General features: G+C 44.6%; 1 protein-coding gene across 1 annotated transcript in view; it reads right to left on the reverse strand.

Annotated features, from left to right (window-relative positions):
• The window catches only part of LOC146199213 (uncharacterized), a 72,279-nt gene extending 53,478 nt beyond the window's left edge, over positions 1-18,801 (reverse strand). Inside the window, exon 1 of the mRNA XM_084594689.1 lies at positions 18,628-18,801. Coding sequence (XP_084450815.1) covers positions 18,628-18,685 — 58 coding nt within the window. The 5' untranslated portion in view covers positions 18,686-18,801. The remainder of the gene's footprint in view (positions 1-18,627) is intronic.
• Positions 18,802-25,812: the final 7,011 nt, after the last annotated feature.

Below are 25,812 nucleotides of genomic sequence, written 5' to 3' on the forward strand. Positions count from 1 at the left end.
CTTCTAAAGCAAGTAATAAGTGGTGGCATTAGTCAAATTACCCGAATTTTCGGGTTAAAGTACAAAGCTTGTCGTCGAAAGCTCTGCACGCGACCATTTGTGCATTTGGTCTCAGTCCAAGTGTGGCCTCCACAGCCGTGCGGGCGCCAGCCAGCGAACTTGTAATGTATTAAATATGTAGTAGCAAGCAGGCATCTGAGCCGCCACAGCATGTAGATTTTTGTTCGTGACGGTGTACATTAGCAGTGGCCTGTGTTTGAAGTCAAGTACGTGCGCGATGAACTGCCTTTGGGGTATCTCCTTATAATGCCAACTACACGTAATATCAGCACTGACACGCCCTTTCAATTGCAGATCAAGGCATCCAGAGTAGCCGCATCTCAGGAAAGTTAACACTAATTGAGAGTCTGTAATCAATAGCTTCCGGTTTAAGAAGTAGAGCAGATGACATATGCGACACTGCAAGTTAAACTTATGCCTTTAATGACTTCGAACAAGGAGGACTTTGCCAGTAGGTGGTGAGCGAATTCCACTCACACAGTGAACTGCCGCGTTAATTAATTAATTAATTCATTCATTCATTGAGCTGCAGTTGAAATGAATACATCAGTTGAACAAGCTATATATGGATCTAAAGCTCGCCATATATCCGGACTCCATGCAGATATCGGTGAGGAAATATGACCAACTGAAAGCACAGCGAGGTAATGCAGCTTTCATAACACAAGGAAAAAGGACAACTTATTATAAAAGTAACATTTATATGAGGCAGAAAATATATAGTACTCGTCTTTAATTCTTGAGGCAAGCAAAGTTAGAGTCCCGACATATGGAAGGTGTTCTTTTACTTGTTTTTGCTAATCGAGGTGAGCTTGTTGCTGTTAGTTACATCGCGTCATGTAGAGCTAGTTCAAAATAATAAAAATCTGCTCCTACCTCAGCTTTAAAACTGGTTTCAAGACAGGTGGCAGTAGAGTATCTTAAATGGCAGATGCGATAAACGAAAGAATTTGAGAGCACGTGATTCGTCTCTAAGAGCATGGCACGACAACGTTAACGGCTTCCATCTGCTGCTCGCTTTGAGCATCTCCGCTGGCGTACATGGGCTTCATAGCTTGGCTATTTTAAAAACCAATCTCTCAATGCTTGTCTTTGTTACCTCATACATATATACTTCTTAGCAGTCAGCCACAAACTACCACATTACGTGAAAGGCTGCACAACAGCGATATAAAGCTCCGCTTACCAAGCCATACAAACATTTTGCTTGGCTTATATATAGCGTAGCGTCTCTGAACCGGGAGCAGTTTACCGGAAGGTTCTATTGCCATCTCACCCTACCACCCCGAAGGAACTACCCGAACTGGCAGCTCCTGTCGTATTATTTATTTATTTATTTATTTATTTATTTATTTATTTATTTATTTATTTATTTATTTATTTATTTATTTATTTATTTATTTATTTACTTATTTCAAAATACTGTCAATCCCGATTGGGATTATTACAGAAGTGGGAACATGGTAGTCTTAAACACAGGTACAATGCAGGCCAGACAACCCATACAGAAACCACACATACATAAAACACTGGCGATTACAGTACATGGTATTTCACATTAGTTTTCACAGCGGTTCTTCGCAGGTGTTGGTTGTGAAAAACAAGTTTAAGTCACACTGTTTCTTCCAGAGCATTGGCAAATTGTTCGATTCTAGGCTGGGCAGTAATAGCAGGGTTTAACGAATTCCATTCCCGAACAACTCGCGGAAAATAAGAAAAGCGAAAAGTATCATTGTTACACAAAACTTCTTCTAGTGTGAAGTCGTGCTCATGTCGTGTCGGTCTGGTGTTTTTGTATCTCACGAAAGCGGCGGGATTCAGCTGTAAAGCATTGTGTAAAACTACGTATACGAATTTAAGAATTATGTGATCACGTGACGTCACACAACTCTCCAATCAATCAGGGCCCAGCCACGTCACCTGTTAACTGCCACCTGCCACAGGCATGACCTGATTTTTCACTCACAACGCTGACATAGGATTTCCTGAAGAACGGGTGCCTTTAATGCTACGCGTTAATATCTCGTTTTCGAGCACCGAATAAATGGTTACCAAACCGAGAGACATGCCGCCAAAGGAATTGCACACTTTGCGGAAGTATGACATCATGGCTCAGCTTGTACACCTGCTTCGCAGAAACAAAGAGTCCATGGCTAAAATGGCAGCAGCTATTCGAATGAATAGCTGGAATGACTCTACAGGCAAGAATGAGCTTACATCTTTTCATGAGCCACATGCGGCCGATGCAACAAGGCATTGCAACACTTAACACAACGCCCAGCTTTTAGCTAACCCTTTCGCTTTGCCGATGAGGAAGCTTCGTCACATGGGCTCGCCGACAGCTTTTTTCGCTGCCTGTAGTCGTTGCTACATGGCCAGAGATGATGCTTCAAGTATTTTATTTTATTTTGTCACTCCATTATCACTGTATTTCACTCCGCGCGTAATACCTATCCTCATATATGTGTTACATTTTCTTTCCCTCTCCCTTTCCTCATCATCCTTCCTTTCTCCGTGTCTCTCTCTCTCTCTCCTTGCCTCCTCCAGAGAATATATGTGACGAAGAAGCAAGAACGTATAGAAAAAATGCAGCATGGCAACAAATGGAATGTGAAGGAACGCGTACTGCACGGCATTCTATACTCCAACTCGGATGGAGAAAACGGCCTCTTCAAAGTAGGTATTGAGACGGTTATTGGAAAGCATAGATCAGTAACTTCACTCCGGTCGTGCTACCTCCAACTTTCAGTGTATAAGTTAACATTGTGTATTGTTGAGATTGAGCATGACCTTCCTATTTGAGCTCAGTGCTGGTAAGAACCAACTGTACAACGCATAAAGAGCGACCCATCTTTTCCTGGTCAGTGTTGGAGCGCAAGCAAAGCGTAAGCGTGCAGAGAAGAGGCGGACTTCCACGCGACGATTTTTAACCTATACTGCATTCTTAGCTTATGGTGAAAATACGGCGAAGCTCACTGCAACGAGAACGACGAGAGAAAGGAGCAGGTGTGCATAGCATTTGCCGGCCATAAACTAGCGGCCTCCAGTAGAATTAATCCGCGAGTCCACTTATTAATGGCCACGGAAAGCCAACTGAGGACTGCTCAAAACTGCACTGAGCGTCGCCGGTAATGCATCCTTGAGCTGGCCGCCGCTCGCGTTCGAAGCGAGCGATTCGCCATAAATATCGTCCTTTTTTATATATTTTGTTTTTGCTCGGGAAGCCGCTCGCTCTTCTCTCCAGGTCACCCACGTATGCAGGTTATACGGATGGCCCGCACTCGTCGTCGTTATCGTGTTCGCAGCGCCATTCAGACGACGCGGATAGTCGACGTTTGTTTGTTTCTTTGTGTATACCTCTTGTTCCCTCCTGATCTCTTTATAGGAGCGGCGCTTCGCCGCCGATTGCAGTTTATACCACTACATGGGCGTACGCTCAGGGCGGCTGAAAATGGATGACACGATGTGGCGAGTCGTCGGTCGAATTACTCGAGCACGCACACATTCTGCATTCGGATGGCTTATTTGGCGAAGACGCAGTAGGGATGGGGGGGCTGCTGCTGCCACAGCAGCAGCGCTCTTCATTGGCTTGTCCAGCTGAGCACATTTGGGCTGTGCCCCTGGTGTAATCTGTGGAGGGCGATGTTGGTCGCGACCGCGTTTGTGCAGAGTGCGCTCCGGTGTATTTATTATAAGCTGATAGCTTATCGCTGCTTGATGTAGTGGGTGAACTATTGGACCGCAGCTACACTGAAGACTGTCGAGAGCCGCATTCATCACGCTCTTGGCTGTGGAATGGGGGAGGCATGGGAGTAGCTTATACGTACGCCATGGGCGGTTCGTAGCTAGTTCTGCATGGCCGTGCAGACGGGGTGGCGGAGGCCACACGCCGATAAAATAGCAACCCGCAGTCACCTGACGGTAGTCCGAGACAGTTTCCAACTGTAGAGCCAGGGTGGGCGAGAGTGGGCGCATGGTTGAGGCGAGAGACGCCAGGTTGAAACACTCCCGTGTGGAGCGGAAATCGTAAAGTTCTAAAGGGTGCGTTCGTGGAAACTCTCGACCCATAAAGGTAAAATAAGAGTATAAACAAAATTAAAGAATTAAGGCATATAGACAGGGCACCTATTTTGTTAACGCGAGCTCTTCCAGATATTTTTTTTTTCTTTTCTTTTTCCTTCCTTCCCCATGTTCCGGTGCTGCAGTGGCGCGGAGCGGCGCGATAACCCTTGCGGAAACTGTCTCTGGGGCCTTGTCGGCATACTATAAAAATCGCGAACGGCCGCATAAAACCGTTTGACATTCATGGGACACGAGCGCGCCCCTTACGAGGTCCATCGACTCGCATCCGTCGCCGTTGAACCCGCGCGGATGCCGTGTAATAGAATTTAACCGCTGCACTCTTATTGTTTCCTTTTCTCTTTCCTGACGATCGCAAGCCATTCCCCTTTCCCGGTTAAAGAAAAAAACAACAACTAAAGTTTGAAGGAACAGCATAGCGGTCCATTCGTCGCAAAAGAGAGGCATTTTGTTTTTTTTAACTTGATACAATTGCAGCGCTGTGCTTACGCACAATGTGGGCGCACAATTGCACGGTGCTGATTGTCGGTGCAAATGAATGTTCGAAACCATCGCAACTTTTTGCCAACGGCGGAGTGTGAATCATAAAGCCGACGTGCACTGTCAGCCATGGTGCATTGCGACTATAGGATATTATATTCCATGTTTTATTCGCGTCTAGAACCCATGGACATACGTAATAATTAATGCAGCGAGTGTAATATACAAAGCGACTGTACAAATACCTCTGAGGCCGATATCCCGATATCCTATTTTTACACTGCAGTGGAGTTCTATTTTAGCGGCTGCATGATTTCATTCGAATTCAGTAAAAGAGACGTTTTATCCCGCACTTGATATCAAAGCTGTTGGTAGAGGTGCTCTTTGCTTGACTCGCTTCTTTTTTTCTTTTTCTGTCGTACATATACACAAATTCTTTTCAATAGGTAGTTCATATTGGAATTAACTTGTGGAAGAATGACAAAAAGATCTGACGCATCATTCTCGTCGGCTGCATAATGATTTCAATATAAGTGAATAACACATTCTCTGCCTAGAAGAGCCAGGCATTTCTTTTCAGAGCCGCGCCCGTACGTAATTCGCGGTTGCCACGCGCTCAGGTGGACGGCTACATTAAAAGCCTTAACAGCCGGAAACAAAAAATAAAAAGTCACAAACAAATAAAGCTCAGAAAAGTAGAAGGACGGAAAGGCAGAGAAAGGTGGAGAGTCGAGGCTCAGGAGAGCGTTAAATCGGGAGCGACAGAGGGCAACAAACTGCTCTGGCCTTGCCGCACCGTGGTGCGCGGCGGACAGGAGGAGACGCCGCGTAATAGCGTGTTGAATGTATACAAAGACTTCTGTGTGTGTACCTGCACCCTTGGTAGCACGCAGTTTGCGTCTCACTAGGCACGCCTCGCGGCTGCCCGCGGTAGGCGAGGCCCTCGAGCGGGTGTGGTGGCGATGGCTGCGCGCTCCTCGGTGCAAGACGCATGCGTATATATAACATACAAGCATACAGCCGGTGCTGCCGCAGTCGGCATGCAGTGGCAATGGCTTTACTGAAACGCAAGCACACCCTGGCAAATGATCAAACGCGCACGCGCTCTCCTCGAATGCGTCTGCTCATTACTGCTGCTACAACTACAATATGTGAATGCACCCCACCTTCCCCCACAAAGGACGATGGTGACGAACGGTGAAACCTTCGCAGTCGTCACCACTGGGCTCGTGTGGCACTAGTGGTGAGCGTTCAATGCGCATTTAGAACCTTCTTTTAAGCAAGCGGTCCCCTAGATGCGAGGGGGACGTTGGACACACAAAGTTAGTTATCGAAATATAGCACAACAGATTCCCAGTACGAATGATGCGAATGGGTTATAGTTGAGTTGCGGTCAAAACTGACTAATTTTTAACATCTTAATAGCAAAGAAATATCCATGTTGGAAACAAATGCCAAGCTATCGCGGCCCTATACAGAGGATGGCAATAAACGCGATGAATTGTGGCAGCAAGAGCCCGTTTATTACTTTCGGAGCTGCGGGATATGAATGCTTGTTACTTTTTTTTTATGTTTACTTCAAACCGATAAGCTCGAAGCAATGAAGTGGAAGTGTAACGTGCCCCCGGTGGAGGCAGGATTAACAACCGCCGCGGAAGTGTCAGACATACGAAATCGTGGCCCGTATACGCCACTTCAGAGGCACGCGTCAAAGACGGGCCCCGAGCCAGCCATCTGCCGAAATCAAGTTCCCTTGTTTCTCTCGACAGTGCTCTTGTTGTGTGTGCCCATCCTGGCGCCTGAAAAGCCTACAGCAGAAATTACCGCGGCCTTCTTGAAAAGAGCAAGAGTCTGGCTACGCTTCTGCCAGTTCATATGACACGATGATGGACCGCTTATCAATAACATTTACTTTCAGAAGTCCGGCGCCATCACGGACAATAAAAGGATGCATGCTTAGCAAGGAAAAAAATCCTGAGGACGATTACGGCATTCTGTCACGCAAAATCTTAGCGCAGCTCTTTACATATTTTTCACAGTGAAAAAAAAAAAAACGCCAAGGAAGAGCGCAGTAGCGGGGAGCCAGAGAGAGAGAGAGCATCTAGAGGTGTTTTTTTATGCCGGCCTGATGGGACCCACACTTTGCCCGGCGGGCCGTCTCGGGTGTCCGATGAGCGAGGGGCGCAGAGCTCGTGGCTCTTGCTTCTCTTCTGAAATCTCTTTGGCTCGCGACTCTCTCGTGGCTCGTGACTCTCGCTCGGTTACACCGGCAGCGGCATCAATATGGAGACGCGGCATTACTCCTGACTGGTTAACCATTAAAATCCAGCACAGTGCGAAGGTAGAGTGAGTGCCCTACTAAGATATCTTCATCCTTGACCAGGAAATGCTAAGGGAAAAAAAATTGACAACCTGTAGCCGTCAAAGCACTGCCTACCCACTAAGGTCCACTCATTATCATGAAGATGAAGTATAGAACAATGCTTCCTCACCTCCAGGAAAAAAAAAAAAAAAGGTTGACGTTATCGTTCATAAAGGAAGGGCGATATTTAAACCGGCACACAAAAACCAAAGTTTTCTCATGTATTTCCCTGCGGACCGCATATGTGTGCGAAATAAACATGTCTAATTTATTTATTTATTTATTTATTTATTTATTTATTTATTTATTTATTTATTTCCACGCCCGTTACTGACCCTAACTTTCTCACCTCTCCCTCATACTCTTGCTACTCGAATGTGGACCTTTGCATCGCATGAAATGATATGTTCTGTTGGTCATACTTAGTAAGAAGCTCTTTTAAAAAACTTGGGACAAAAAAGCAGCAGCGATGTAATCTGATGCGGAAATATGTTTGGAAACTAAATGTCGGAAAGAAAGCGGATAGAGTGGGACAAAGGGGCAAGGCATAAGCCCGCGGCTCTACCTCAGGGTGGCAATGTGTTCATATAAGCGCTACAGTCATTGATTTTGCTTCTTAGACAAATGCTAAGTGTCCTGTCCCTCTTTACCACGGCTGCTAGCCTCGAGCGCCACCCAAAGCGACACGCTAGCAGTTCCAGTATAAGGCAATTCAAAAATACAGAATAAAAGGGAGGGGGGGGGGGGGGGGAGGGGGCGACAATTCAAAAAGCGAAGATGAAAACGGAGTAAGTAGAGCGTCTGCCTGCTGCAGCGGCCACTCGTCGCATGCGGGCTTGCACGTGGTTCGCGGCCGAGCGCGCGCATATTGTTGATCGATGGACTTAATTAAGCTAATTCTCCGACACGCTTCCAGGCATCGGGGACGAGGAGAGAGCGGAACTTGCTCTGGGCCAGTGGGGTCTCTGGCAGGAGCATGCAGGCGCAGTCAGCGGCTGCGCGCCCTCGTCGAGTCTGTCCGCTGGACATAAATAAACAAATGCGCGGTGAATGCGACGATGTCTGCACAGACAGCCAGGAAGACTCCTCCCCCTTGCTCCCCCTTGCCACCCTCTACGTCAGCACTGAAATTCTCTGCAACGGGAGGGGGAGTCTATCTAGAGCATGCGGAGGTGTACGGTAGGCTTTGCGATTTATTGTTACGCGCAGAGGTTAAGATGGCCCCTCGTTAAGGGTGTCGTACGCGGATGTAAACTACTAGTAGAGAGAGGAGAGGGGGGGGGGGGGGGTGAACTTTTTGCCAGCACACTCCAAATAGTTTCCGAGAGCACTGCAGAATCTGCACTGGAGAAATGCGAAACATGGTACATCGCGCTCCCATTGCATATATATTTTGCTACCAAGGCCAGAGATCGCATAGCGGAAATTTCCTTTCCAATTGGCACGCATTCGTTGCAGTGCACCGGCGTGTGTGGGAATGGATGGAACACTGTAAATCCTGTCGCGTGGTGTTTCTTGGCGCGTTCCCTGCAGTTCGCCTGCAAGTGTGGGATTGAGGGCAAGAGTCCCGCCGTGTTAGCACTGTGGTTAAGATGCCCGACTACTGCGCAGGAGTACCCGGGCTCAACCCTACCGCTGGCGGCTGCGTTTCGATGTAGGCGAGATGGAGAGGAGTCCGTGTGCTTTGTGATATCAGTGCACGTTAAAGATCCCCAGGTGGCCGAAATTACTTCGTAACCCTCCACTAAGGCACCTCTTCCTCTCTTTCTACACCCCTAGGTTCCTGCCGTTACAGCGCGGTCATGTGTCCAGAGAAGAAGTGTGGCAGATACTGCATATCTCCTTTCCTGTGAACCTTTTTATTATTATTATTATTATTATTATTATTATTATTATTATTATTATTATTATTATTATTATTATTATTATTATTATTATTATTATTATTATTATTATTATTATTATTATTATTATTATTATTATTATTATTATTATTATTATGGAGACGGCAGGAGCTCCATACAAGAACACATCTCGTGGACTCTCGCGGGCAGACTTCGCTTCGCGCATGCGAGATTTTCAGTATGAACCAAGAAAGGCTTCCGCCTTGACCTTTGGCTGGCTCGACAAACGGCCATGGTCGATGTCTCCTGTGTTTGACCTCTTTTCCTGAAGTAGCACGCTTTAGCGATTTCCGATACAGCCAGACCGCGGTATACATGCTCGCAATATGGTAACACGCTGCAGTTGCTACCGTTGCCTTCCTTGTATAACTTTACCACCATATTTACCCTACAATACATGCTTCCCTCCTCCCCTCCACTCACCCCCTCCCTCTAGCCGAAAGACAAGAACAAAAACGGCTAGTAATTGCGTTCTCGCTGTCTCCCTCTCTTGCCCGGACGGCTGCACTCAATTACCAGCGCCGGTCGCGACGACTGGAGTCTGACGAGGGCAGGCATGTTCTCGCATCCGGTTCGCCGAGGTTCTATCACCGTCCTACCTGCTCCTACCGTTGTCGCGCCTCGATTGTACAGGTCCGAGGTGAGGGCAGCACCTGTTCCGCGAGCGCAATTTAATTTGCGACGAGCGCGTTTTTTCCGTGCCTCCGAGTGGGCACCACCGTCGCTCACCCCGTGTTAGTCGTGCCTTCGTAGAAACGATATGCGCCAGCCATCGCTGTTTAACCGCTTGTAGAAGCGTTTCCGCGGGAATGCGTGGGCGGCGGCCGGACGCTCTCCGAAGCTCAGAGAGCGAGTTTTGTGTAAGCGCAGCGCATCACTTTACACCATTTGGCTCGTTCGGTTTTGCTCTTCCTTGCAGGCGCGTCGAGCATTTGCGCGCGGTTGCCGTCGCCATCCATCAGCGTTGACCCCGTTAGCGCGCAGGCCTGCGCAATCGGCGTGGGATCTCGCGTACGCTTGACTCAGAATGGTATTCTGCAGTATCGCCGTCACGTACAAGTTTCTAGAGGACGCAGTCCGGAGTTGCTGGGCTGCTGTGTGTGATTGCTATGAATGCCCGTTTGTTCTTTTCGCTAAATCATTAAATCGATTTTTACGACAAACGAAAATTTTACTGAGTAGTCTTCGGTCGTCATTAAATCGGTTTTTACAACGAACGAAAATTTTACTGAGTATTCTTCGGTGTGTCCCCTTATCCCATTGTTTTCGTGACGTGCACTTCGGGCGTCTATGCAAAGTTGTGTGCGCGCAGCGTGTGCGAAGAACGGCTTGTGAAGTAAAATTACAGAATCATTATCGCTTTGTGGAGAAGCACGATCTGCTCTCCCTCCCCCACTCCGTATACATTGAAGCGAATCACGTGCTGTAATTATCTAACGATCATTCTTCCATTCTTCCAATATTTTCTATTCTGTATTCTTAAGTTCATTTATACTTGTACCAAGCTCTTTCCCGTGAGCTCATTCAGCTCACCACAATGTCCTTACCGAGATCCAAGGACGTTCAATAGGAGGAACAGGCTCCGTCAAAAGGCAAGTTGCAAGATTTGGGAAGGACTGCGGTGGTTCTTGGGTATAAATCTGACCAATGCATAGGGACTCTTCCACCCCACGTAAGTATTGAATGGGTAGAACTCACGACGGAGTGAAGAGTGGCATTTGGTCCCAACAGGTAAGAATCCACTTTTGGGCAGCTACTGGCAACACGCTAAAATATGCACGATGTGCATATTCGGCCGATATATGCAGTGTGTGCATTTGGGGGTCGTTAATATTTGAGCTTCATCCCGGTGTAATGAAAACGCGACTAACCTGCAGCATTAAATCCTGCACCGTATCTGCTGCTCTGTGCGCTACATCTGGCCCTGTTAATTTTTCTTGGTATTATAGAAAAGGAAAGGAAGTTGGAGAACACATTTGGAATGCAAGGCTAAAGGTGTTCGAGTTCAAGTGGGGACAATAGTAATCATCTGAATCATGTGACATAACTGACTCCGCATGCACGGCACTCGACATGCCGAAGTAAGCTGCCAAACAACGGTATACTTTCCACACGGTTTGAGTATATTATTGAGCTCAGTGATGCCTCTCAGCCACTGTACAAAACTACGCAAGCAAGGATATGCAAAAGGAAACATTCTACGCTAATGACGCTACACTACGTCGGAAAGACGTCGAATATCGCGTCAAGGGTCACAGCATATCAACACAGATATTTTGCGAATGTGAAGACATCCGCCAAACGTGACAGCATAATAGCTTTTCAGAACGATGAAACAACGTATATGACACGAGCCGCAAAACAATAGTGGCAGGTTTATGTATTTTGACCGTAATAAACAATGAACAGATGCACAGGTATGTCCAAAAGTCATCAGGCCACCACAGATGTCAGCTTTTTAATTGTTCGAAGCTCAGAATCTGCGGAAGGCGAGAGCGAGCATTATTCTCGTCTCTGAGGGCCATGGTAGTATGGGAGAAAGACCTCAAATAACCTCCGATGCATTGCCAGGATATCCGTTGCATATTTATTCTCCTCAACTCACTCAAATTAAAGATCATGTCGTGAGGGCGATATCTGATGCAAATGGATGGAGCCCCGTACTCAAAATTAAATTAAAGGCCATTCACTTGTCAAATGTATCACTATCTCTCCGTCACACGTTCTCTAACATTTCATAGACCTGAGTACATGTAGTGTCTAAAGTGATCAATTACGCATTTATTGTGTGTTCCAAAATTAAGATATGAAACGAACGACCAATGACGCCTTTTATGGTTTCGCTTGCGGCAGTCACTCAAAAACAAGCACAACCTCTTGCAAGCAACAACGAAAACATCAGTGAGCACAGAATTGCTTATGGGCCTTAAAAATCAATTTCCAAATAACTTCTCAGAACGAATTATAACTCCGCTCAACTTACCCGCAAACAGTCAAATGAAACATTAAATGAGGGCGCCTTATAGGCAGTTCAAATAGTCGTGTATCTGGCCTTGTGCGACGTTGTCTACGTTGGTTTGATTTGGTTTGAAAAATTAAAACAACCTAGTGCACGAAACAAGCACTTGATATTCCGTTGATACAAAGCGATGATTAATCATGGTCGTCTCTTTCAGCCCTGAGGATTGTGCAAGAAAAAATTACAGGACTGCACTTAGCTTCGATCAGAGCTTCTTCTTCTTCTTCTTCTCCCTCGTTTTAATGGCGAAAGCCTTTCCTCCTCCTTCTCATCTTCCTCTTCTGTCTACCTCTTCTTTTCTTCCTATATCTTGCGTGTTTGTGTACTCGTTATAATCTCATCACTTTGTTTTCTTTCGCTTCGTACGTAGACAGAACCTTTTGCAACATCCTTACCGGGGAAATTATGTTGACGTCAGAACCTATTGCGACGTCTTGCTGACACATCTCGCGGAATCTCGTACAATCTCGCTGACACATCTCGCAGGCGCGAGATATTCACCATGAGCCTGGAAAGGCTTGTGCCTTAATAAATATTTCGATGATATCAAAAAGTAGCAAAGCAGTGAAAAAAAATATGATTGGAGAAATTCCATGTTTACAAAATTCTCATCCGATCAAGTCCCTGATAAAAAGAGAATCAGATTTCACTGTGTGCTTACCTGGTGAGCTAGACATCTCAGGCTATGGATGGCAAGCGCGTGTCCCAAGAATGATACAACGTTTTAAAGCTTGATGTCTCAGAGCGGCGTCAACTGGTCGTAGAATGCGGCACCCTTTGGCAGTGAAGCTGTACCCGCTCGTCTAAAGCATGTTTCCAGCATCCGTACTGGTCGCAGTGCGGTGTGCGCGTGCGTAATTGATTTGCTATTAGTTAACTCAAATGGAGAATTTCTCATATTACGACCGTCGCACCTGCCAGCTGTTGCAAACCGAGGTCAAACAGAAGGGTCGAAAGCAGCTTCACGGCATTGCACGCGCACAGGGCGGCGGAAACGAGGTACATGTTTCTCTGTCCGTGTTGGTGATAACCATCAAACCAAAAATTTATGAACGTGCAGAATAAAGGGTTAGTGCGCAGTCAATGCACCTTAGAAGTAATTAACTCAGCGGCTGTCGACGGCAACAGCACCGCTGCAAGCCATCTGCCATGTTGTTTTAGCAAAGCGGATACGAAAGGGGTTAACGCCCATGCTTCCGTTAATAAATTACACTGTTGAAAATTATGTGTTGTAGCAAATTCTGTCCGCATATACCATGAAAATACTCGCTTGCCTCTGAATTCAGTTTTTATCTCTTCTAATCTCCAGAAACAGACAACGGCGCTGTATGGCTTGCCTAGTTATGGTAAGTTACAGGTAAATGCACTTCCGGAGCTTAAGTTCGTACGTAGCCATGCTGCCTGATGTCCTTATAACAACAACAACAACAACAAAGTAAATTCTTGAAAATTGCAGCCTTGTACTCATGCTCCCAAGCTTTGCAGCGCATGAAGTAAACAGGAAAAGAAGCTTTATTAATTATTATTATTATTATTATTATTATTATTATTATTATTATTATTATTATTATTATTATTATTATTATTATTATTATTATTATTATTATTATTATTATTATTATTATTATTATTATTATTATTATTATTAATTATTATTATTATTATTATTATTAAAGTGCACAACAACCATGTGGTCTTGGTAAATAATAATAATAACAATAAACATTGTTTTAGCATAAATGCAAAGTCACGTGCGATGAAATACTGTTTACACACTGTTGACGTGCCTTTTCACGGCTGCGAGGCGGGTTCGGTAGCGCTCGATCATTAGGGTCTACGACGTATGTGAATGTCAACAGCCGAGGCTGTTGACATAGTATGAGTCTAAACAGTATGAGGCTAAACATGATCTGTTAAGCTAAGCGGAAATTGCTATCCAATGTTTTTTTTTTCCTTTTTTTTTTCACAGCTAGCAGAAATACTGGAAACCGAAAACGATACGGCGCCAATGTTTAATGAAGCTTTTAGGTTTTTCTAATATCCGGAACTGAGATTTTGTTTTTTCGAGTGAAGACATTTGTTGAGACGTCGTGTTTATAACATCTTCAACGTATAGCTGGCGATATTTATTGAGAGGACACAATTATGACAACACGTGTCGGTGCAGTTCGTCGTGCTCTTTAATCAAGAAAAAATATTTTGAAATTCAATAACTTAATTAAGGAAATGGATGAGTGTTCTTTCGAAAACATTTTATTCATCTCGTCTCGTGTCTACTAGATCGCTGTTTGCCTTTTATTTTTTGCTACCTCGACTTGCGCCCACGACGTGTCACAAGTAACCATCACTTATACTTTAAAAACTCTTTCATACTATCACCAGGCTAAGAGCCCGCTAAGAGTAATTTCAATATTCTTTATGGTCGTAACAGCTTATTCTGCGCCCTTGCCATTACTCATTTGTTTCCAATCCATTGCAGTTGGTGTGCGAAATTGTTTTCAGCATATACTATACATCTACGTCAAATATTTAAGTGGTTACTCATAAAGGGATTTAACTTTGATGAATGCGTTAATCTTAAGAAGGGAAAGTCCTGGCTTGTTGTTGGAGAAGGGAATTTTCACCATAAGTTGAACCGCTGATAAGGCTGTGTAGTTTCTTGAACATGACTTCAAATGATTTATTATCATGCTGCATATCAGAAGCTGTACAGCATGTGATCAATTCAAATGCTGTATAGCAAAAGGTGAACATCAGGCTGCCGGAGGTATAGCGTTATAGAACTTCTCAACAGCCTTTTGGGTCTCATAACTATCCCAGAAATTCTTCCATGATACGCTAAGAAAAAAAAAAAGAGGAAATACGGAAGCAGCAGACATCGCACGTGTTGTGCCCTGCCGCTGGCTTTCTTAACCCTACCAACTTTCCGGCTTGTTCTATTTCTAACCTTCTGACTGCTTTCGCCGTACGGGTACTGCGGCCGCATTCCATCGCGCGGCGTTGTTGCCGTACGGGTAATGCGCAAACGCTTAGCGTTTAAAAACATTCGACACTGGGGGTGATTTTTTTTTCTTGGAATATTTGGCAGTCAAAGGGTTAAAGGAGATGACTTATTTCGCTCACTGCTGTCTGACTGCAGTTTGAAAGTATACAGGCCTGATGTGGCAACCTGTTTACTCTTTCACTATAGTACATCAAATGTTTCGTCCTAATTTCAGCTCCCGTCGATAATGCTAGAATTGTTTATCACTTGAGCACTAACAGGAAACGCGGCGGCCCTCATATTCAAGAAAATTGCCTGAGAATTAGGTAACAATAGCATATATCTGACAGGAAAACCGGCACCCTCTGTAAGCGGAAGCGTAAAAAGGGCAAATACCCTTACAAAAATGGATATTGAATTTCTGTTACCACGTAATGTGTTTTTGATGAGTCATCAACCACTCAAAGGAGATTCAAGATTAGATGTGTTTTAACATCATATCCGCAGCAGACTTTCCTTTGAGATCACACATGAAGTTTTGTGCTTGGAAAACACAACACTATTTTTGGGTAGGATCTAATGTGGAAATACATTGACTTTCTCAAATACATCACTAAGTGAATATATATTATTTCTTTGTTAACTGCACACTTTCAGAGCCCTATGTTTTCATTTCTGATTAGCATATGTAGGATGTTGCCTAAGAAACAATTTTTATGTGTTTTAACATGAGATCCGCAACAGACTTTCATTTGAGATTACGCAAGAAGTTTTGTACTTGGAAAACAAAACAGTATTTTTGTATAGGAGCTAATGTGGAAATACATTGACTTTCTCAAATGAGGGAAATTATACATCACTAAGCGAATGTATATTCTTTAATATGTTTTCATTTCTGTTTAGCATGCACTGTAAAAACAAAAACAACTTTTTGGACATTTGTTTCATTCAAAACACGCTTACACCCTGCGTCTTGGGTGTTTGTGTCATTGCAAATCACTTCTTGCCAAGCGAATGGGTGCTGTGGTTGGACAATATGCTTGAGGGTGTTACGGGCAAGGATATTGTTGTGTACGCGAACCGACGCACTGCCACACCGCCTCCAAGCTAACGGACGCAAGGCCGCTCCATTTCCAATGCCTCCTTGCACCTGCGAGCAGGCCGTTTTGGAGAGGCCAGCAGGGGTACCCCGGCTGCATTCGCCGACGACGACGCGCGGACGTAACCCGAGCCGTGCGTTGACTCGGAACTGGACCGTCCTGGGAGCATGTGCGCGACCAGGGCACGAGAAGCAATGCCTTCTTTATAATGCATGATATTTTGCGTGTTTCTTAAGCTTTCGAGCTCCTTCTTGCTCTGCGTATAGATTAGCCGAGCCCTCAGTCATCGCAACGCTTCCCGAAAGGTTTAGATACAAATAAGATTATAGTTACCAGTAAAATAGTGTTGGCGCTGCTGCGCTTGCCGGTATTGAAGCTTGGTCGCACTTTTTTTCCTTAAAGGTTCGTGCTACAGCTCCGTGTTCAGCGAAAATTACGCCCAAGGTAGCAACCACCGAAGAGCAGCGCTGATAAATTTGCCAGCGATGCCAAACTCAACATGTTTAAATGACTGCAGTGGACAAAACAGTGCGCATAGGTATCTAGAACATTAGATGCAAGTTCTAATGGTCAAGGAGTTGTAATTGTTAGAGCAGCCGCAATCGCCTGTACACTTCGAAACATGCTTCGAAACACTATGTCCCAATTTTATGAATGCAGTCCAGACATAAGAAGCAAATACGTTACCAACATTACCGGTTCCCCGAGTGGTCGAGTGGTTAGCGTAGAAAGCTACGGAGTAAGAGGTACCGAGTTCGAATCGCGCCAGAGATGCAGTTTTTTTTTTCGCTTAGTTCTAATTTCTTTTTTATTTTTTAGCTTTTTTAAATGTAGTTGAGGTGCTTCGCTACGTTTTAGCTTTTACTTTTTATCCAAAAGTGCTCATTGGTCAACACTCATGAACAACACACAAGAAATGCACACATTAGGTACCAACCAGAAACACGGTGGCCAACTTTCTTGTGAAACTCATCAAAAATGCATCAAGAAAATGTATAGAAATGTTAATGTGCATGATGAGGAATGTAATTACCATTTAATCAGAAACTCATTAAGCTTTTTTGTAAGGGTAAAATGACCCGAAGCTACAATAAGGACAACCAGAGTCGGCTAGCACGGTTTAATCTTCATCATCATCATCATCATCATCATCATCAGCAGCAGCAGCAGCAGCAGCAGCAGCAGCAGCAGCAGCAGCAGCAGCAGCAGCAGCAGCAGCCTGACTTTACCCACTACAGGGCGAAGGCCTCTCCCACATTCTTCCAGTTAACCCGGTCCTGTGATAGCTACAACCGTTTGACCCCTGCGAACTTCTTAACCTCATCCGCCACCTAACATTGTGCCGCCCCTACTACGCCCTCCTTCCCTCGGAATCCAATTTGTTACCCTAAGCGACCCTATAGGTTATCCTCTCTTCGCACTACATGCCCTGCCCATGCCCATTTCTTCTTCTTGATTTCCACTTGATGTTAGTTAACAATACATATACTCTGCAGTATCAAGTGTCGCAGTACCAGGTAAAGGAAATCAGAGTGGGAGTTACTTGTTTGATGGCCGTAAGTTGATTAAAGACAATGATGGCGGTGGTAATAACTGTATGAAAACACGGGCATCAAAATTATCTGGGAGCGCAATCCACATTGTGACAATAGGTTACTATTACCCCTTTTCGTCCTCTAAGTTGTTGTTTTTGTTTGTTTTTTTGCTGCCACTTGCATCTGCAATATGTCATCTTCGCACACACTTCTATGACCGTACCCAACACCTCGATTTGCAAAGTCAGTTATCTACAAACACTTACTACACTGATAGTACTGCTGTAGCCTCTACTAACTACTAAGCGTTATTACACGCTCCCAATTTGAGATTCTGTAATTACTTGTGCTGATTATTACAGCCATGAACTAGTAGTACACACGCCAGCTAACGTAAGCTTCTCATTCCAGTACTTATCTCCGCTGTATATATTTCCAAGGTCACAACACAACACATTCATAAAGAAGCAAATGGACCGTAATGCTGATACATTGTCAACACATATTATGTATTAAACGCCTCAATAGATCTGGCGCTCCAGTGCTTCATTTTCATAATCATCAGCATTATAAACAATAAACTTCACAGAATAATGGACATTGCAGGACAAGCGACTCCCACGTTGACATTTATTTTAAACCTTGTTCTGCGACCGTAACGTGCTACCGCATGCATACTCGTATATTGTTAGCTAACATGTCATTAGCCGATTCTGGTTCTCTTCACTATATTGCCACTTAAATGACACTATTTTGGCCACTTCGGCTAGCTGGCAGTGCACCTGTTTTCCTGATAAGTGTCTGGCCTAGTTGTTAATATATTACCCAGCCAATTTCTTGAGTGAAGAGGGAGTCCCGTTTCCCGCTACTGCCTGACTGACGAACGGCACACTACTCCGCCCACGAAGTGTGTCGGACTTTTCTCCACGATGGGGCTTACAATACTAGCGCGTCGAAGAATAGACGTCAGCCCCTATCTCCATAAACACTCATAGCGTTTGTGTTCATCGATCGGCAAAAGATGACTCTAAACCCTTAACCTGAAAACCAAACTAAACTAACCCCGACCAAACATTAGACGCAAACCTAAGCAGGCGAACTCACCCTCGGAAGCGAGCAGAAACCTGTCAGTTTCTTCCAAAAGAAGCGTGTCCGGACGCATCGCCAGTTCGTCATACACGCCCTACACAGCTCTCGGCCGCGTGCGGCTGGCGCATGCGCGTATAGACGATGTACGTTAGCCCGCGAAATCCGCTCTTCAGCGTCCCGCAGATCCGCCTGTGCCGTGAGTGAGAATACCGTGCCGGCGACGCTCTCTACTTTCGACGCTACTGCGCGCAGGTGCTGCTCGGTACCGCTCTCCGACGCTGGCGCATGCGCCCACTTGAGCCAGCCGTCATCAACATCTGCGCATGGAGACCGCGAATGCACGCGGATGCGGGCGCATATGCGTATTACAGCCGGGACGCGACAGCGCGCGCCTTTGTTAATACTTTGTGTACGCGCACGTGATGTGAAATGATGGCATAATTCTTTAAACCCTTACTATCCCCTGATGACTCTTACTGGGGTCTATCATATATATATATATATATATATATATATATATATATATATATATATATTGTTTTTCATCCGCGCTTTAGCAGTTGTGTTTCTCAGGGAACATTCAAGAACAATTTGCAAAGACCAGTTAAGACCACGTGATCCGGCGCCGGCACTGGTGGTCCACTTGCTCGAGTGTATATATATATAGCTGACCCGACGCGGCGTTTACGCGGTAGCTGTTGGCGCGTTTAACCAAGTAGTTTTATTCGGATGTGTTTGAAACGGGCGTAACATGGTATATCTGAGTTACAAACGATGCAGAATTTAAGCGTTGCGATTCCGGATGCAGCAGCAGAAGAGAATACGGCAAAGCGCTGATTGCGAGCAAACGCAGGATTGTATGAGTACATCGAAGTCGGTGCGACAAGTTAATATGTCAAAACAAAAAAGAAAAAGACGTCCAACTGTATGGCATGAGTGTCGTGATAACTTATCGCCTGCGGCATAAGCCAGGATTTTCATCTATACTGCGCATGGTCTATTGGGCATCACTCATGGGCCTCCATAAAAATTGCGTGGTTCTGTCGATGTTCTCATTTATAACGGCTGCGTTTTCTAATACTCTGTTTCCTGAAGAGTTCTTTTTTTTTTTTTTTTTCTGTTGGTCAGTGACGTTGCCTGCTGAAGCTCATAACTAAACTTGCGCTTCACAATATCTCTTGCTCTTGTCGACTGGTTTCTTTCAGACAGTATCCACATATGGTCAGTGTTTTGTAAGAAAAGCATTTTCTATACATAGCAGTCAATTTCAGCTTGATATGATCTATATATGATAGGAATTTTCTACGATTGTGTGAACGCGCAACAAACATTTACACATTTCAAAAAAAAAATATATATATATGGAACAGCCCTTGGCAATGTTTTTACTTATTGGCAGGACCAGGTTGCTACCAATGCATAAATGTTTCATGGTGACCGAACAGAAAGCTGAAGCGAGATGCAGTTGCTTTGGCATTTTCTCATGGACATCCGTTAGAAACCCCGATTACCTTATATATGTTATACCCTCACCGCTGCACAAAACGTGAACACCTTAGTAAGCGGATGATTAGTGTCTTAAAACATGTTGCCCATAAAATGGACGCCTGCGCTGACGGTCTGCTCTGTCATTTTTTTTTTTTTTTTGCTTTTTATGTGGTCTCATACGCTCACTGGCACCATTCACTGTATAGTGAATGAACTCCTGCCAATTCCGCACTTCATGTCTTGCAGGTCGTCGTGAGCTGCCTTTAGCAGGTGGAAGGGGGCAGTTGACCGCATTGTTAGAGAAATGGCCTTGTTTCCCAGCGTCCATCGTTCAACTACTTGCCTCGGAGGGCATGCAAAAACGGGGAGAAACCGTGAACCGGGAGTGAACATTTTGCTACGCGTCCCTTTTCTAAGCAAGAATATTTACTCAGCTTGCATTTGCGAGCATATGAAGATGAATCATTGCGACAGTGTCAGGCGGCGTCATTTACGCTGCTGTTAATGAGGCAAGTTATGCATATGATACGTGAGTGCAAGCCTGCTTACTGCGTTTTGAAATGCGGTTGTGAGCTCACGCCGAATGACTCGAGAGAAAAGAAGAAGAAACTACAATTTACGCAGATGTCGTATGAAACTTTCGAAGGTTTTCCTAAATCATCGTCTAAAGCAGTTTTCAGCTTTCGCTATACCAATGCAACAGCTCAATGTTGCCCGCGCGCCGTCCCATGATAGCGGTTTTTTTTTTCAGAGTTACTAGGGGCTTCAGATCAAATAATTGTAAGGTGCGCCACACCAACGAAAGGTGCTTTCGCAAAAGCGACATTTAACAAAACGAAACCAAGACAGAACGTGAAACAATCAGCAGTCCTTTACCCTTCTAGCGCAGGAGATTGCACGGCTGAGACAGCTGTAACGAAAGCATCTTTTTTGTTTCGAAAGCGGACATTTGATCAATTCTCATCGATTCAGGGAACGTAAACGACCCGAAAAAAGTGCAAACCAAACACAAATGAATAACACGTGCGTGAACCTTGAGAGCACTAGCAACCCAGAGGCGTGACCGAGACGTTTTTCCTTTTATCTTCTCTGGTTGGTTGGTTGGTTGGTTGGTTGGTTGGTTGGTTGGTTGGTTGGTTGGTTGGTTTGCGGGGTTTAACGTCCCAAAGCAACTCAGGCTATGAGAGACGCCGTAGTGGAGGACTCCGGAAATTTCGACCACCTGGGGTTCTTTAACGTGCACTGACATCGCACAGCACACGGACGCCTTGCTTTTCGCCTCCACCGAAAAGCTGCCGCCGAGGCCGGGATTCGATCCCGCGTCCTTGGGAACAGTAGTCGAGCGTCGTAACCACTGCGCCACCCCGGCGGGGTTTTTATCTTCTCTGAGTGACGTAAACAGTATACATGCATTGTAAAACTACACGTTCTGGTGCACCTATATCATCTCAGGCAAGTCGATGGCCTGCGGTGTTCCAACTTGACCGGAAATTTTCAACAACCGTGGTTCTTCACGGGATTCTTGCGTTTCGCCTCCATCGAAACACGGCAGCCGCGGCCGGAATCGAACCTGAGTCCTCTCGGAACCAGCAGTCGACCGCCCTATAACCACTGAGCCGCAGTGGCGGGACAGTAAAATCATAGACGGTGTAAAGCGTAGGTTCGATCTGAAAACATCAGCATATCAGACTATACGCGGCCATGGCGCGTTGTATACATATGTGCGGGCCTCTTCTACGTGCTGCTCCATGTTCAAGCGTTAGTGGTTCCACGCGTGACCACATTAGCGTATAGTCCTGTGCCATGATATGGGGCCACTATGTTGTGAAAATGTGAGGCTAGAACAATTTTCGTATTTGTTTAGATGAACAGGAGAACTGAACAATGGAAAGCCCATTCCTTGTATTATAGTTAAAGTCGCTGAAAAAAAAAAAAAAAACAATCGCATCTGCGGATTCCTCGGAAACCACGTTTCTTTTTTCTTTTTTTTTTTTCACTAAATTCTGCTCCAAGTGCGTGTGGTTTCCACAGATGTTAGTGCTTACGAATGGCATATGAAGAAACGTTATGCGTGGCAAAGAGGCACCGCTGCCTTCGGCCCCAAGGCTGCAAGGATTGGCGGAGCTAGCTGGAAACTGATGCATATTTAACACTCCTTTCTATTTGCAACTAAACATAGAACAAGTTCAAGAGCCCTTTCCCAATCCCAAAGGCACGGCGTATACGCTTAGAAATTTTCTTTCTCAAAATCAGAATGACCACATTTTCACTGCGACAAAAGGATTGAATGAACAAGCTCATTCTTGAAGCTTGAGAGAACAAAGCTTGAAGCATTCAAAATTTTTTAACTCGAGAACCTAAATGTTAATGTAACATTTCATCAAGAACATAACCCTCGACTGTCACCCAGCAGGCACATGCACCGTTTAGCGTCTTCTTGTCACTCTCCAGCTTCCTTTGAATTGACTACTACTCTTAATGACCCTCAAGGCTCGAAGCCTTTTTAACAAAGTAATGAACAACCATTTCCTGAATAAATATATCGAAAACTTTACCCTGTTAAAAGCGTATTCAGATCCGTATTATTTTTGGGAGACTTTTTTTTTTTTTTTTTTTTTTTTTTGTGGCGCGTTTCAGCTGCTTTTATTATAGTCCATACGCAGATTTGCTGCTACGCTTCTGGAAGTGTCATGCACTGCTGGCACCGAATTGCGAAGAACAAGCAGGGAAACGAGTGGGTTAATTGGGAAGACTTTAATTCCACCGTGTGTGTAAAGGGTAGCCTCTTTTGAGCCGACGTTAGCAGGAATTAATTGAGATACTCAATCTTCGTGTTCCCGTTGTTCACGCTCACGAGCATCTGATTATCTCATTTTTAATTTACTGTCGCGCCCGCTGTAATGCGCTTGCAAAGCACATCATAATGCCTCAAGCAAGCAACAATGCACGAAGCTTGAGGCTCGAAGTAAAAGAAAAAGCTGTCACTAAGGAGTAATGAAGTAATTAATTGACATGAGGAACCAGAGAGCCTAATCTAAATATCATCTAAATACGCTCAATTTAAGACTCCGCGTTGACGTGTCGTTCGTAATTGCTTTGAGGACCAGCACACACACACACACACACACACACACACACACACACACACACACACACACACACACACACACACACACACACACACACACACACACACACATATATATATTATATATATATATGGACGTGCCGCCTTTTCCCATCTCATAGTACATACATGTTCCCGCACGTAAAGCTGTAAAGATTTATCGGGCTCCTTGCGGAACACACGTTGTGGCAGATTCACCATGACAATCAACACATATTGATGGAAGGTTCTGGAAATAAATATGACCCAATTTTAAGTCAATAAGTTCTTATTAACTCATTATTATGATTATTATTATTATGATTATTATTATTATTATTATGATTATGATTATTATGATTATGATTATGATTATTATTATTATGATTATTATTATTATGATTATTATTATTATTATTATTATGATTATGATTATTATTATTATTATTATTATTATTATTATTATTATGATTATTATTATTATGATTATTATTATTATGATTATTATTATTATGATTATTATTATTATGATTATTATGATTATTATGATTATTATGATTATTATTATGATTATGATTATTATTATGATTATTATTATTATTATTATTATTATGATTATTATGATTATTATGATTATTATTATGATTATTATTATTATTATGATTATTATGATTATTATGATTATTATTATGATTATTATGATTATTATGATTATTATGATTATTATTATGATTATTATGATTATTATGATTATTATTATTATTATTATTATTATTATTATTATTATTATTATTATTATTATTATTATTATTATTATTATTATTATTATTATTATTATTATTATTATTATTATTATTATTATTATTATTATTATTATTATTATTATTATTATTATTATTATTATTATTATTATTATTGAAATAACGGAACGTAGCCGGCGGCTGGAGGCCAAAGGACTGCCCCTTTATTGATAGGTGTGCTTGGTTTTATAACAGAACCGCACTGATTACAGATCATGATACGCAAGAATGCGGCACGTGTAAACAGTCAAGCTTATGCTATACATCAGCACGCGTACCTGATAACACTGCATCCCCTCCCCCTAAGCTGGAGTACGTAAGACGATCTGGGGGCTTCCGCAGGCGAGTCGAACGACGTGGTGGTGGTGGTTGTTGGTCTTCGGCTTGAGAGCTGACTTCCGGTGCCTCCGTACCTTGGCGAGTTTCTGCCTCCCCGGAACTAGGCTGAGCTCCGTCGTTGGTCCGGTCAAGGCTCTGCTTGTTAGGTGATGAACCTGTGACTAGTCGTGGCCGGAGTTGGTCTACGTGGCGTCGTTGCTGTCCCTCAGGTGTTTCCAGTGTCACCATGCGTGCTCCCGTTGTGGACACTACGGTTGCCGGCATCCATCTCCGGGCAGACTGAAACTGGCGCGACCATACATGCCTGCCAGGTTGAAACCGGGCCGGTACTTCTGCTGCTGCTGGAACCGCTTCGCTCGAACCGTCATGTCTTATCACCTTGGTATCCGTGATAGAAGCTGTCAGCCGGGTTCGGGGACGGAAGGCCAACAGCCGTTCCGCTGGCGATTTTCCTCCTTCCAAAGGTGTCGTTCTATAACGGAATAAAAACTTGATTAGTCGTTCTTGCAGTGTACCTGTTGGATTCTTCCGAAGCCCTTCCTTTATTGTTCGCACGGCCCGTTCCGCCAACCCATTTGACTGGGGATGGTATGGGGCGGTTCTTATGTGTTTCACTTGGTTTTCCTGCAAGAAACTGGACATGGCGGAGCTTGAAAATTGTGGTCCATTATCCGATACCACACAGAATGGCAAGCCAAAGCGTGCGAAAATACCTCGAAGTACTTGAATGGTGACCTCCGCTGTGGTCGTTTTCAAAGGTATGGCTTCAATCCACTTTGTCTCAGCATCAACCAGCACAAAAATTTGGTAGCCCTTGATGGGGCCTGCAAAGTCCATATGAACCCTGTACCAGGGCCTGTTGCTCACCGGCCAGGGACTGGGAACTTCCGCAGCCGGCATGGGCCAGCATTGTATACATTGCGGGCAACTTCGAACCAACACTTCGATGTCCCTATCTAACCCAGGGTACCAAAACAACGCCCGAGCCGTGCGCTTCATGGCACTGATACCGGGGTGACTGTCGTGCAGTTCCTTTAGCATGCTTTGTCGCGCCGCCTCCGGCAACACTACTCGATGACCCCAGTAAATCAGGTCGTGACTGGCCGCGAGCTCGTTGCGGCGAGAAAAGTATGGTATCAGGTGTTGCTGTGCTGCTGATAAATACCGTGGCCAGCCATGTGCGATCCACCACCTGATCTGATGAAGCGTATCGTCCGAGCCGCTTAGGTCCACTAGCTGTTGAGCGGAAAGGGCGGTGGAATTGAGGCTCTCCGTATAAAGTACGTATTCCATGGGTTCTTGCCCTCCTCGGTCTTCCATGCACGGCAGTGGAAGGCGACTGAGAGCGTCTGCGTTAGCATTAAGCTGTCCTGGCCGATACTCCAGATCATACTGGTAAGCCGCCAGTAACAACGCCCACCGCTGAATTCTTCCTGCTGCCATTTGCGGAATCGGCTTTTCCGGGTG

Source organism: Amblyomma maculatum, chromosome 2 (assembly GCF_055883805.1).
Source record: "Amblyomma maculatum isolate TAMU_Amacu chromosome 2, ASM5588380v1, whole genome shotgun sequence".
In the NCBI taxonomy this organism is placed as follows: domain Eukaryota; kingdom Metazoa; phylum Arthropoda; class Arachnida; order Ixodida; family Ixodidae; genus Amblyomma; species Amblyomma maculatum.